The 15,346-nt window shown below is 39.0% G+C and overlaps 1 protein-coding gene across 1 annotated transcript in view; it reads right to left on the bottom strand.

Moving 5' to 3' along the window:
* The window catches only part of LOC109421511 (uncharacterized), a 41,369-nt gene extending 28,552 nt beyond the window's left edge, over positions 1–12,817 (bottom strand). Inside the window, 4 exon segments of the mRNA XM_062847590.1 lie at positions 26–298; positions 361–477; positions 536–782; positions 12,218–12,817. Of these exon segments, the coding sequence (XP_062703574.1) occupies positions 26–298; positions 361–477; positions 536–782; positions 12,218–12,422 (842 nt within the window). The 5' untranslated portion in view covers positions 12,423–12,817.
* Positions 12,818–15,346: the final 2,529 nt, after the last annotated feature.

Genomic DNA, 15,346 nt, shown 5'->3' with positions numbered 1-15,346 from the left:
CAATCCGTGAATGATGAATACTCACTCAGTCAGACTGTCGAGCACCTTCATCAACTTGTTGAACGTCGGTGATTTGTAATATTTCCAAACGGACGGCAGCACATCCAACTGGTATGTCAATTCAAAGAACTGTCGGATGTTGTTCACGATGAGCTTGGCTTCCTCCGATTCCGAGTCGTCCAACACGCCCAATCTAGTATCCAAGGCCAGGACACCCATTGTTTCCAGCGCCCACCGGTTCAACCACTGACTGAAGTCCCCGGGGAGTTCATTTTTGTCGTCACGAATTCTCACCATGCTGTGGGGTTAAGTACAAACTAGCTTTATTCAACGATACAAAATCAATTCAAGGATACCAACATCTTCATGAACTCCTGTGCAACGGCGTCCAACTTGTCCACGTACAGCTTGACAATTTTCGGTTGTAGCATAACCGGGTTGACCGCCGTTCGGAAAGTCTGCCAGTTTTCTCCCTGCCTAAAAAGCAAAATTCCGGATTAGCTCAGCTCATCGTAAAAACCCTTCTCCGACTCACTCAGTAACCAATCCACCCAGACCCTTGAAAACATCCGGTCGAACCTTCTGTCGGTAGTATGTGAAGGTATCAATACCACGTCGAATAGGCCACTGTCCTTCGTTGCGGAACAGTGTTTCATAGTCGTCCGGTCGGAAGCTCAGCAGGACATCGTTGCGTCCCAGAAAGCCCGGCATCCGAACCAGTTCGCCGTAGTCCTCCCGGAAGAGTCGATGCATCGTCGGTAGGTTGGCATTGTGGTAGCGACCTGGAATCGATAAATTGATAAATTAGGTAAGTATGTGATCCAGTCTGTCCAGTTAATTCGAATGTCAAATCTGTGCTCTGCCGTGAATCGCATATCAGTCCCATCTTTGCTGGATTTCCTATGCAAATGGGACAGATATGCGATTCACGGCAGTGCTGCTATACGCCAGTGAAACTTGATGTGTATCAGTGGAGAACACTCAATGGCTGCGGGTCTTCATCAATAGATGCCTGCGATATATAATTCGTGCATGGAGGCCTTACATCATGTAATGCCATCAAAAGCCGATAGCAGCAGAAATTCAGGAGCTAAAGTGGAGGCGAGTCAGCCACACTCTACGCAGGGGCGGAAACGAAATCTGCAAGCAAGTGTTAGATTAAATTTGGAACCCAGCAGGACATCGCAACAGAGGCAGACCCAGAGGGTCAGTTTCCACTAGGAAATGAAGGAAGTCGACAGAAATTTGACCTGGTCACAGGTCAAGGCGATAGCGGGCAATCGAGCCCTTTAGACGGCGTTGTAAGGGGTTGAAGAGGCATTTCAGGAATATTTTAAGGACATACCTAGAGGTTTTGAAAACATTTGATAACAAGGGGGTTCCAGGTGCATTTCAGGTGGGTTCTGCAGCATTTTGAAGGCGTTTCAATGGATTTCAGGGGCCTTTTGAATTGTTTCAAGGAATTCCAGGTCAGGTTCATATAATGAGGGTTTCAGGAACAACCTTAAATCAAAGGGCCCCTGAACCTTTCCAATGGATTACGGGGATTTCAAGGGCATTTCAATGGGAGGTTTCAGAGGCGTTTCAATGCGTTTCAGGGGCAATTCAAGAGGTTTTATGGGTTTCAGTTAAGGATTCTTTAAAAATCTTCTGGAATTTCCTTAAATGCATCCGAAACACACCTAAGACCCTCCAAACCCACCGAAAACGCCAAAAATCTTTTGAAGCTTCCTGGAATATCTCTGAAATCCCCCTAAGCTTCCATAGGCCCCATGTATCTGACCTAAGACCCTAACCTCCGAAATCGCACCTATAATGCTTCTAAAACATTCAAAAAATCTTCTGGAGCTACCTGAAATGCTTCCGAACTCCACCTAATACCGCTTCAGACCCCATGTACCGTATTTGAGACCATTCGAAACCTCTGAAAACGCCTGAAACTTCCACAAATACCTCCGAAGTCTCACTAAAACCTCCTCGGACTCCGTGAACGCATCTGAGATCTTAGAAAAAGCCCCCGTAACGCCTCTAAAACCAGTAGAAAATGCTTTGCAAGTTCATGATCATGCCTTCGGAATCACCACCCCCCAAAAACCCCGTCGAGCTAAACGTGTGCGCCACCAGTGTTGGGCCCATCTACTGGTGACTCCGCCAGTTTACGGTTTTGACGTTGAAAGTCGTTCCAAGGAGTATCGGCGTGTTGATAAAGTTAAAGTCATTCATGTAAAGTAGAAAGAGAAACGGTCCTAGGCGGCTCCCTTGCTGCACTCCGGAGATGACAGGAAACGCTGACGAATGGTGGTCCCCAATCCTTACTTGCATAGACCGTCTAGTTAGGTACGAACGTATCCAGACAAGAAGATTGCCGGTAGAAGTGTTGCCGGTGCGACAATTGTGGTAAAAAGTACTGTACGGTCCTCTACACTGCCGTAAACCCCCTGAGAGCCCCTTAAACGCCACAGAGACTTTCTGAAACCCTCTGAAACGCCTTTGAGACGGTCAGGTAACCCCATGAAACACCTTTGAATCCCCTAAGACTCTCTGAAACTCCCCTGAGACTTCCTGAAGCGTCACACAAACCCGCTGAAACTCCATTGAGACTTCCTTAAACGCACCTGAGATCTCCTGGTGTTCCCTAAAATGCCTCTGAAGCCCCCTGAAAGTTCCCTGGAACCCCTAGAAGCGCCCCTGCGGCCCCCCGACCCCCTGAGAGAGCCAATGAGACGCTCCTATGACCTCTTGGTAGCGCCTGATACCTCTTGAAGCTTCGCGTTTCTGAGACCTCCTGGAACCACCTGAAGTTACTGATTTTTGCGCCCTCAAAAATATTAAAAAGAAACTTTTTAATAATAATTTATATTCTCCCAGTCTACTAGGTCTCCAGTTAGCCTAGTGGTTAAGACCTTAGATCGCCAAGCCGAAGATGGCGGGTTCAATTCCCGTTTTGGTCGAGGGAATTTCCTCGACTCCCTGGGCATTAGTGTGTCCTTGCCTCACAATTTACAAATTCATGCAATGGCAGGCAAAGAAAGCCCTTCAATTAATAACTGTGGAAGTGCTCAAAGAACACTAAATTGAAAAGAGGCAGGCCAAGTTCCAGTGAGAACGTCGAGCCATAAAGCAGAAGAAGAAGAAAAAGAATCTCCCATACTTGTATGCAAAAATCTTTTTCTTCAGAATTCCTCCAGAAATTAATCGAAATCCAGAAAGCGATCGATGGGTAGATTAAGAAATGATTCCATGAATTCCATTTGAGTTTTTGACCCCATTCCATTTAAACCCCACATTTAAACAAAATTGTTTAATACCTAAATTCACAAAGAAACGACCGTTTTCGACCACTTCTTCCGCTTGAATAAGATACCTTATTGCGTGAACTTGTTGTTAACAGTGATTGTTGTGAAGATTTTCTGCCGGAAAGCTGATTTTGAACGAGTTTACTGCACCTAGTCTAGCACCAATTCTCGGCACCAGGGCCGAACTTCCAGCAAAATCAATTGGGAAATCACTTCGGCACCCATCTTTGTGCTGACGAAGTACACACGTCTGCGTGTAAAACTTGTTTTGAGCACTTGTGCGGCTTCAGAGTGAACGTGTAGCTTATTGACTGTGGATCTCGTTGCGAAAATGTTGCTGGAGATGATTACCTACGGAAGTGCGTTTGGAAAATATGCGGCAAGTGATATTTTGAATTGTTTTACTGTGAGGTGCCAGGAATTGACGCGGGTGCCCAAGTAGTTCGTAATCCTAATACAAAACTCTCCGGTATTTCTACAGCGAGTACTTCAGAAAATTTTCGAGGGTTATTTAAGAAACTCTGCCAGGCATACTTCCAGAGATTCCCCTGATCTCCGAAATCTTCCTTTAGAGTTTCCTTTAAAAATTGTTTCAAAGTTCTCTGAACATTACTCAAGAAATTAATGTGAGTACTCTTTTATCAATCCTTCCTTGGATTCCTTCCAAAATTTCTCCATGTATACATTTAGATCATCTTCCATGAAAAGCTTCAGAAACTTTTCGAGAATTTCCTTCAGAATTCCCCCTAAAGCATCCAGAGTTTTTTTTTTGAAGAATTCCTCAAATAAAGTTTCCATGGGTTAACTCATAAATTTCTCCAAAGATTGTTTCAGAATTCAGTACGAGAATTCTTTAAGGACATACAAAAGTTCAGTATTTCTTCATAAATTTATCCATGGCTTTCATTAGAAAACGTTCCAGCGACTCATTCAGAATTATTTTTTCATTTTCCTTTGAAAAATCCTTTAAGGATTTTTTAAGAATTTTCGCTGGAGATTTCTCTAAAAGATTTTCCGAAATTTGTACATAAAGTCCTATGAGAATTCTTCTATTGATTTCTTCCTAATCTCTTCAAAAACTTCCTTCTGCAATAACTCCAGGAATTCGATCTTAAAATCTGTCATCTTTCAGAAACTTTACATGTGGGTTCTGCAGAAATTCTTCAGAAACTTACTTCAGGGATTTGCCCCACGAAATTCACCAGAAATCCCTCATAAAATTCTTCTAGATAGATTCACTTGTTTTATTTCTGAAATTCTGCAAGGGATTTACCTTATATTTTTTTTCTTATGAAGAACATCTGTCACGAAAATCTTTCGAAAATTTCTCCAGGGATTCTTTTGAAATTTTCCAAGGGGATTCCTTCAGAAATTCTTTCAAAGATTCTTTTACAAAATCTTCCTGTGGAGTGTGGAGTAACCCGCAATTACCGCATAAGATTCTCCAGAGATTCTTGGATTACTACTAACATAATTCAGGCAGGATTTCCAGTGGGAGTTTTTTTTTTTAGAAAGACATGGACACGTTGTGGATTATTTTTAGAATTTCACCCCGAATTTCTAAGAAACATTTCCAAAGAACTTCTACAGAAATTTCATAACAAATAACTCAATAGTTTTTTTTTCCTGTGGATCTTTAAAGAACTTTAGCAAGGCGTTTCTCCACGTATTTCCACAAGTATTCCTTCAGATTGCTTCAAGAATTTCCTTGTGATTTCTTCAGATATTTCTCCATAAATTCATAAGTACTTTCTTAGACTTCTACTGTAGATTTCTTAAAAAATATCTCCAGAGACTTCTTGAGAATTTCAGAAATTTCTTCAGGAATTTCAGCAAGGGATTTTTTTTGAAAGATTTTAAGTAGTTTCCTGAGATTTATTTTATCGCCCTACAAAGATTCCGTCAGAAATCTTTCCTAGGGATCCTCCAAAACTACTTTCAGAAATTTCTACAGGGATTCACGCAGAATTTCCAACGATGGCTTTTTTGGAAATTGTACCTGCGTAAATCATTTCAGGTATTTCTCTAGGGTTTTTTCTCATACGCTTTTCCAGAATTGCGCAAAATATAGAAGTTTTTTTTCTGGATGAATTTTTGGATAAAAGCCCGGGAATTATTTGATGAGTTCCTTCAAAAGTTCTCGTGATTTCATTTTCTAGGAATTGAGGAGGTACTTGAGATGATATGTTTTCATTTCATTGCATAAAAAATTACGAGAAACTTTTGAAGAAACTCTAGAAGTAACTTCAATGAAATTTTTGAAAAGATTCTTTAAGAAATCGTTTGAGAGGCTTTTGAAGGATTTTTTTAAGGAAGGTGTTCAGAAATTGCTGACAAAATTACTGGTGGAATTCTCAAAAAAGGTCAATAAATTTCTTAGGGAGCCCTGAAGGATTTTCCGAAGAAAACCTTGGAAGGAATCCAAGAGATACCTCTGATGTCTCAGATGAACTTCTCATCCATTTTTGGAAGTGATTAGTACACACACAAGGGGTTTCTGAAGGAAATCTTGCAGAAATTAACAAAATCTCGGAGAAATTCTTTGGAAAACCACTGAAAAAAAAATAGATAACTTAAGAACTTTTTGCAGGTATACATAGAAGAATTTCTTGAAGTCATTCTCGAAATGGAATAGGTTTTGTAGTAATTTATGCAGCAATCGCTGAGAGAATCGTTTGAGAATCTTTAGAGAGCGCTCCGAAATTGTTTTTTTTTGTCAGAATAACTGAAGAAAGATCTGAATAAATTCTAGAGACATAGCTCTTGAAATCTTTGGAGGAACTTCCGCTTTTGAAATTTCTAGAGACATTTCAAAATGAATGCCTGAGAGAATCCCTGGATATACAGAGTTAAACCTGAAAAACCTGTTGAGAAATTCCAACAAGTATTTTTAAAGAATTTTCAAAAGAATCTCAGAATCTCTGTGAAGAAAATTGTCCCTGAAAAAATATTAAATAAATAATCTGAAGAATTAAAGAAAGATTTTTTGAAGGAATTTTTCAAGAAACCCGTATACCAGTTTCAAGATGAACTTTTGGAAAATTTCTAGAGCAACTCCTGAGGAAAACCCAACGGAAAAATCCTGAAGAAATTTCTGAAAGATTATCTGGAGAACTTCCTGGAGAAAGTTTCACAGAAAAAAAAACACGAACAGGGATGGTTACTTGTGGAGCCTCGTGGCCATGCGGTTAGCGTCACCAAGCGTATAAACGTACCATGCTATGGAGTAAGGGTTTGATTCCCGCTCCGAGTGGTAAAGCTTTTCGCAAGAAATGTTTCTTCTTCATATCCACTGGTGCTCGTAATAAGCGTCGTGTCCGTTGTCTAGTGTTAAATTTCGTACAGTCTGTACAGCCTCTGGCTGAAGACGGTGTCTTTTTCTTTTTTATTCAACCTTAAAGAATTTTCAGAGGAATCGTCAGAGAAATTCTGAAGACGAGTCTTTTTCTTTTTTATTCAACCTTAAAGAATTTTCAGAGGAATCGTCAGAGAAATTCTTGCTGAAATCATTCTATGAAGTCCTGCACAAATCCCTATTTTCTTTTTCAAATTCCTTATTTTTTTTGTAAAATCTCGGAATAACCCCTATGGGAATTTGTGGCAGTATCTCTAAAGGTAATCGTAGAGAAAATTTTAGTACATCGGAAGGAATACATTCTGAAAGTATTCTCGGAGCAATATCTAGAAGAATTGCTGTTTTTTGAACCCTAAGACTGCGTAGCCGTTAATCTATAGAATCTAGAAGAATTCTTGCCAGTGGTGTTATCAAGTTACTCACTGAGTAATCAGCTCTTGAGATAAAAAATAATTTCCTACCAATATGAGCACTTAATGATTACACTATAAAATTCCCCCGAAATAACTTTATGGGCTTTTAAAAAAATCTATCGAGAGATTTATACCTAAACTTTTCCAGCGATTTCTAGAGTTCCTTCTTCTTCTTCTTCTTGGCGTAACGTCCTCACTGGGACAAAGCCTGCTCTCAGTGTTCTATGAGCACTTCCACAGTTATTAACTGAGAGCTTCCTCTGCCAATGACCATTTTGCATGTGTATATCGTGTGGCAGGCACGAAGATACTCTATGCCCAAGGAAGTCAAGGAAATTTCCTTTACGAAAAGATCCTGGACCGACCGGGAATCAAACCCGTCACCCTCAGCATGGTCATGCTGAATACCCGTGCGTTTACCGCCTCGGCTATATGGGCCCTAGAGTTCCTTACAGGATTTAATTCAGATATTTCATTAGCTATTTCTCCGAAATTTCTGAAAACGCTATTTTAGAAAAAAAAAAATGCAAAAATTTCTTTAGAAATCCTTTAATGATTCCTATAGATTTTTTTTTTTGAGAGATTCCTCCAGAAAAACGTCAAACAATCCATGGATATTTTCAAACATTACTCTATGGCTTCCTGCAAAAAAATCCTTCTAAGATTGCCAACGCAATTCCTTCAGTTTTTTTTTTTCAAAGAATAAAAGAAAATGTCAGGAAACTCTAGGAAAATTATATTGTCCCTCAAAATACGCAAAGTTTCCTTTAGAATTTCTTTAAAGTTTTCAAAAGATTATCCCCGAAATTATTAAAGAACTTCTTATAAAACCTTCCTTGGGTTCCGTCCGGAATTGTTCCATGGATTTCCTTAAACAATCCTTACAATCCTTGAAAACAATCTTCCAGAAAGTCTTATAAGGATTTCTTCCGTAGTTCCGAAAGATTTTAGAACATCTACCACGGATTTCGTAGAAATTTCTCAAGAATTTCATGTAGTAATGCCACCAGAGGGTACTAGAACAGCTCGAGAAAAACTTCCATAAGTTTCCTCAGAAATTCCTCCATAAATTCTTTCAAAGTTTCGAACGAGAATTCTTTCAGGAAATCAATTTCGGATATCTACAGAAATGCTTTCAGCGATAGCTTCAGTAAATCTAAAAATCAGAATTCCTCCAGAAATTTCTCGACGGATATTTGTAGAAAATTTTCCACATACTCCTTCTAGAAGAATGCTTCCAGTGTTTTCTTCAAAAATTCTTCCAGGGACTCCTTAAGAAATTAGCCTGTACATGTCTTCAGAAACCCTTCTGGAGATACTTTCATAAATTTCTTCAAGGATTCCATCCATGGATTTTTTCAAAAGTTATCTTAAGGTGAAACTGGAAGTATTTCCTCATTTTTTTGGTTTTTGTTTTTTTTTTTTTGTTAAATTCCAAATTCCTACACGTTTTTTGTTTGGAGATTGTTCCTGTGACTCCGTAAGAAATATCACCCGGAGTTCCTACAAAGATTAATGTAGGAATTGTTTCAAATATTCCATCAGGAACAGTACTTAACGCGATTTTCTTTTTATTTACAGATATTCCCCTAACAAGCCCAAGTTAATCATCATTCCAACAGGGTTTTTTTTTCAGAAGTGTTTTTTTTTCAGAAATGCCTGGAAGAATTCTTGAAGAAATCTGTGAAAGAAATTCTAAAGAAAAAATACCTGAAGAAATCCCTTCCTAAAAAAATCTCTTTATTATAACTTTGGAGTTTCATAGAGGAAATTATTTAACATTTTCAGGAGCGATTCCCAGACAAAAATTTCTGGAGAAGAACCTGAAGAAACTGTTTAAAACTGTTTAAAATGCCTTCTTAATTCCTAGGGAAAAAATCACGAAAAAAATCTTGGGGAACTCTTAAAGTAATTTCAAGAAAATTTTGCTTGAGATATTTATGGAAGGCATGCTGCAGAATTCGTAGAGAATTTTTCGGAAGAATGTAAAACAAAGTCTGCCAATATTATTGTAGAAATCGCAGACAAAAATACTGGTGGAATTCTTATATAAATCCGAAAATAATTTTCTGAGGAAAGAAGGAATCCTTAGAAGAAGTCCGGAAGATATTTTTGATAGAAGATTTTCTCAAACAAGTTCTTCAGACATAATTGCATAACAATCCCTGTAGAGAACTTCTGAATGAACTTATTAAATTTTGAAAGAATACCTGGAAGAGTTTGAGAAGGATTTCTAGTTACATTCGTAGAAAAATAGATTAGAGTAATTTCTACGGGAATTGCTAAGAGTGCCTTTGAAGAAGTTTTTAAAGCATCACCGGAAAAATATATGAGAAGATCCTTAATGTAAGGTTTTCATGAACCCTAAGCATTCCCTGGAGATGTATGGAACAAAAATATGCATTTCTAAAGAAACCCCCTAGAAGAACATTTTATTGTTCAATTTCTGAATCTCTGTTGAAAAAATTCTCCTAGAATTACATCTTTTGAAGAAATTTTAGGAGGAAGTCCTTGAGGAACCCTTGAAGAAATTGCTAGAATGCTTGAGAAGAATTCTGATAATATTTCTGAAGGAAACTCCTACAGAATTGTTTGAAGATACATATGAAAGAATGCATGCAAATAATCGCTAAAGGAATCCCAGGAAGAATTTCTGAAAGAAACTTGTGGAGTAGTTTCAAGACGAATCTTTTGAGAAATTTCTTGGGAAACTTCCGAAGCAGACCCAAGGAAAATTCCTGGTGGAGTAAAGGCCTTTTCAGTAGACAGGACCATGTAAGCCACTGTTTACAGCTGCCGAACGAGGACGCAAACGCTGAACTGTCATTTTTATAGGACAACTGTCATAGGCCCCTAAAATCAGCTGATTTCAAACGTCTGCTGATTAGGCCTATGAGAAATAATTATCAAGAAATTCCAGGAGACATTTTCAAAGAAATGCATGGGCAATGCATTTATAGAGATACTGAAACAATCTTTGGGGGAATTCTTATTTGGATCATTCTAGAAGATCCTTCAAGAATCTTCTTTTATCAAAACTAAAGAAATTTTTTGATATATCTTGAAAGGATCCCCAAAGAAATTTCTGGCGGTATCCCTCAAGGTAATCATAGAGAAAATTCTTGAACAGTACAGGAGAAGGAATAAATTCCAAAAAAACTTTTTGGAAAAAGTCACGATGAACTCATAGAATCCCTGCAATAATTTCTGGCAAAAATTATGAAAATATTTTTCAGGAATTATTTTATTAACAAGTTGTAATGTAAAAGTAATCCCTATGGGAGCTTACCAGAACAGGGAGCGTTGAGATTTGGAAATTTTAAGTAACAAGCTCTGATTTTACCATGACAGCAATGAAAAAAATAATGATTTGAGGGTTTCTCCGGAAACTTAATTCCTTGTAAATCACAATACAGGTATTCTTCGATATAACGTACCCTCGATATAGCGAATTCGATATAATGTACATTTTGCTTCGATATAACGTACAACATTGAAAATTTTAATTTCTCCCAGGAATAACCTTCAGATAAGCTACGAAACCACTCAAATCAATGTTTTCTTGCAGTGTTAACCTTGTTACCTAGAATTAGCGCAAATTGAGAAAAAAAATTACTGTTATATCGAAGCAAAATGAAATATAACGTTATAAATATAACGAAGCACAAAAAACGAATTTACTTTTTCGTGAAAACTCATGGTTTTCATTATTGGTTTTGTGAATTTCATCGAAATCATTATTTGGGGTTAATTTCACGTCGAAATCATCAATATTAGCATAAAAAATATTATTTTTTTCTCTGCTTCAATATAATGTACACTTCGATATAACGTACAAAGAGAAAACTTTTTTGTACGTTATATCGAAGAGTACCTGAATTTAAATTATGTCAATGAATGCATACCTTTTCAAGGGGGACTGAAATTTGGAAACCTTGACTAACCAGCTTTGATTTTTACTTCTATTGCCAGATCCTACCACCCCACCAGTAGTGGATAGCGACATATAATTTATGCAGCTCAACAATAGCGAGAAGGGTCTGGGACCATTTCGGCAGGCGGGCCTATTTTGGGCACTTGCTGCTATAACTCAGTCAATTTCAATCCGATTGACTTGAATTTTCGATCATGGCTAGATTCTATACGTATCTGATCGTGCCCCAAAATCAGTTAAAAATTGACCGAGTTATGGCTGCAAGTGCCCAAAATAGGTCCCCCTGCCCAAATGATCCCAGACCCTAGTCCACGTTTAAAATCATTTGATAAATCAGCAAGTCATAACCTGAGTTCCAGATTTGCCATTTTTGGTCATGGCATTAATAAACAAGAAACAGTTGATAGGCTTCGAAATAATCGTGATAAGCAGCTAGCTTTTGTCACAAACAACACTGATTTTTAATCATGAATGAATTGACCTGTACCTACCACTACAGTCACCATACTAATTCAACTGCTTAGCCGCAGACGATCATTACTAGATACGACCATACCGTACAGTCAATCATACGACTAAAACATCTTCAAACACGCGTCCATGCCATCCTCCTATGATATCCATTCGCTAGTTTTCGTTTACCGCTTCAACCAAACATTCAACACATGTTCATCTAATTAGATCCACACCATCCACAGTCTACATTCACGCTACGCGACAACCACACATATACACCAGTGTAATAGTTGGGAATCGCCGAAATTATCACCCTCCGCTACTCATCAAACGTACACATCGCGCTTCGAGGATGATTGTACGAAAACCTGATCGTTTTGCTTTTCGTTACATCTTGCCGCAGACACCGCTTTAGTTTGGCAAACAGGACTAAAAATTGATTTCAGCAGTATCCTTCAATTGAAGTATTCTTCGAAACACCCAAATTGACGAGATCTACAATCCCCATTTTTGTCGTGTACACCCTTTTCGATATGCGCCACGCGACGAAAATGACCTTGCCCGTGAACAGTGATGTTGTACAGGGATAGATACAGCTGGTGTGAATAGATTTTTGAAGATTCATAAAGATCATTTTTTTCATGAGATACAGAGGTTTGGACTACCCAAGAAATCCGGGTGTGATATACGATACATTATTGTTTAGCCTAGTGTGAAATACAGCGACACCGTTCTCCAACGCGCACCCCTTGATTGAACTCACCTCCCGGAGCGAAATCTTTCAGCATCTTGAACACGCTCGGCCCAGGAATTTTACTGTACGGCAAGGCACTGTCCCATTCCGAATCTCTGACTTCATGTACCGAAGCGCCAGCTACTGGCGCCGCTGCTGGCTGGGCCTGTGTGCTGCGGAACCGTACCGAACTGACCACAACGGAGTTGTTCACTTTCACCGCTTTCCGCAGCATGTTTGCCGTGTGTAACTTGTTGGAACCGTCTTCTATCTAGTGGGGAACACTCGCGAATGAACTACGGTACCACGGGTGCGGAATTCTTCGATATCTCACTGTGTGTAAGCACAGGCGATTAAGCGAACGCGATTTTGGTTTATCAGTCACCACGGTCAAACTGATAGGGAGTGGGCGCAAGGGTTTACCGTTAACAGCGATCCACCGTCGCCGTCGTCACCTGCGGGAGTAGACTGACCTTGCGCGAACTACGCAACAGCCAGCGACTTGATTGCAAAAACGCCGCTACCACACCAATCATCATATTCACATCTTCATGCCTAAATTGGATGAATGACATTGAACTTTTTTCTTTGGCAAATTGGTGTTTTGTTCGCGACGCGTGAGTAAACTGGTATTCGTGTACGCTACATTGGTGGATATCCAACATCGCACATCAACGACAGCGCGTCAGCGCCCCAGCGTTGTAGTGGAACAACGCAGTCTGGTCTGATGATGATTCGACACTTTCGCGGCTACGCGAATGCTGCTGAGTCGCGTCGCAGAGCTGTTGTTTACGCGTAGTTCAACCTCGGAGTCAGCTGAGTGTAGCTGTTTGGGTGTTTTGTTTGATTTCTTTATTGACTGGATGGTGACGAATTATTTGATCTTGGTAGTCGTAGATTGATACGAATGATGCTGTCGCTGAAAGCTTGATTGACATCTAGGGGAGAGTGCTCCAATGGGCACCTTTTCAGTTCGTTTGGTTATTGCTCCCGTCTCAAACACATTATTGAAGATTATTGTTTAGGTCTAAGGCTGGGTTAGACATCTGGAGCTCAGTCAGGCACATTCAAAGATAGGGGGGGGCATCGACTGTTCTGTGCAATTAAAGTTTAAAGGCTGCGCAATCTTGATTAATTGAAACGAGTTGCCATCTAACCCGACGTTTTGATACTTTTGATAGAGTCTTTTTCAGGGGGACAGATGAATGTTTGACTCGAGTCAAGTACAAGACACTGAATACGACCTTACAGTTGAGGTCGAAATACGTACACTCCCGTTCAAAAGTTTGGGATCACTCCCTCAAAAACATGTCATTTTTTTAGGCCCATATCTCCGCCAATTTGCGTCCGATTTCAAAACCCTAGGTTTCATTCAAAAGATAATAAGTCAAAGAAACTTTGAACATGATTTAAATGAAACTTTTTCGAAAAATTTTGTATGTAAACTTAACCCAAAGATGCCAAATTTTCTAAAAAATGAATATAAACTTAGGGCAGTGTCGCTGGAAATTGGGTCGACCAAATTTTAAGATGAGAGTGTAAATATAACCCATTTTCTATTAGCTTTCAACTGCTTTTTACAGAACTTAGCTAAACAATCTAGAAAAAAAAGTTATTATGTAAATTAACTCTTCATGTCATCGGCCAAAAGTTTAGGGTCACCCCTCAATATGATGTATCAGCCAAAAGTTTGGGGTCACCTTCGTAAAACATGGAAAAGTAATTTGATGATATCTTCGTCATCTATAATTCAATTTTAATTCTTTTTGGCTCATATCAAAGATAATTAACTAAATTTACGTTTGATGTCTTTAACTTAACGTATTTAACGATTTTTGTACATAACAATGTTATGTAAAGTTAACACATTTCATCACATTTCAAAAAATGAGGAAACTTTTCGTTAAATTTGAGTATGTAAATTTCAACAAATATGTGTGGTTCAATGTCTATGCAGTAAGTATCATTCATTATGTTTCAAATAAGGCAAGAAGAATTAAAATTGAATGAAAGATGACAAAGATATCAAAAAATCACTTTTCCATGTTTTACGATAGTGACCCCAAACTTTTGGTCGATGACATCAAGATTTTTTAGCTAAGTTCTGTAAAAAGCAGTTGAAAGCTAATAGAAAATGGGTTATACTACCGCTCTCATCTTAAAATTTGATCGACCCAATTTCCAGCGACACTGCCGTAAGTTTACACTCCGTCCTTATTTTACGTCCACTATCGGGGGGGCGTAAATCAAATTGGACGTAAAAAAAATCACAGTACTTACCTAATTTCGTCAAAATACCAATGTTAGATGCAAGTTTACCTTCTCCATGTGTTCAGCAAAGTTTGAGTACTGACCAAGGGCTATCATGTGTGGCCATTCACTGTTCGAAATTTTGACCTCAGATGGCAACACTGATCGATCTACATAAAATAGTCCATTATCTGGGGGTGTTGCTTCAATGCACCGGTAAACGTAGTTACCAAGTAAAGTTTTAGACTTCCCTAACTCGTGATCCAAAGCAGATAGAAAAGTGCCGTCTTCGGCAAAGTTGTTCAGAAGAATAAGAGCATTCTGTTGATTTACCAATTAGTTGGAGATTTCTCCGCTAGGTGGCGCTAGTTATCAAGTGAAGTTTTAGACGTCTCTAACTCGTGATCCAAAGCAGATAGAAATGTGCCGTCTTCGGCAAAGTTGTTCAGAAGTATAAAAGCATTCTGCTGATTTACCAATTAGTTGGAGATTTCGCCGCTAGGTGGCGCTAGGTATCAAGTGAAGTTTTAGACTTTTCTATCTCGTGATCCAAAGCAGATAGAAATGTGCCGTCTTCGGCAAAGTTGTTCAGAAGTATAAAAGCATTCTGCTGATTTACCAATTAGTTGAAGATTTCGCCGCTAGGTGGCGCTAGTTATCAAGTGAAGTTTTAGACTTTTCTATCTCGCGATCCAAAGCAGATAGAAAAGTGCCGTCTTCGGCAAAGTTGTTCAGAAGGATAAGAGCATTCTGTTGATTTACCAATTAGTTGAAGATTTCGCCGCTAGGTGGCGCTAGTTATCAAGTGAAGTTTTAGACTTCCCTAACTCGTGATCCAAAGCAGATAGAAAAGTGCCGTCTTCGGCAAAGTTGTTCAGAAGGATAAGAACATTCTGTTGATTTACCAAT

Source organism: Aedes albopictus, chromosome 2, assembly GCF_035046485.1.
Source record: "Aedes albopictus strain Foshan chromosome 2, AalbF5, whole genome shotgun sequence".
NCBI classification, from domain to species: Eukaryota; Metazoa; Arthropoda; class Insecta; order Diptera; family Culicidae; genus Aedes; species Aedes albopictus.
Note: the sequence above shows the minus strand (reverse complement) of the source record. Positions and strands in the feature narration are given on the sequence as shown.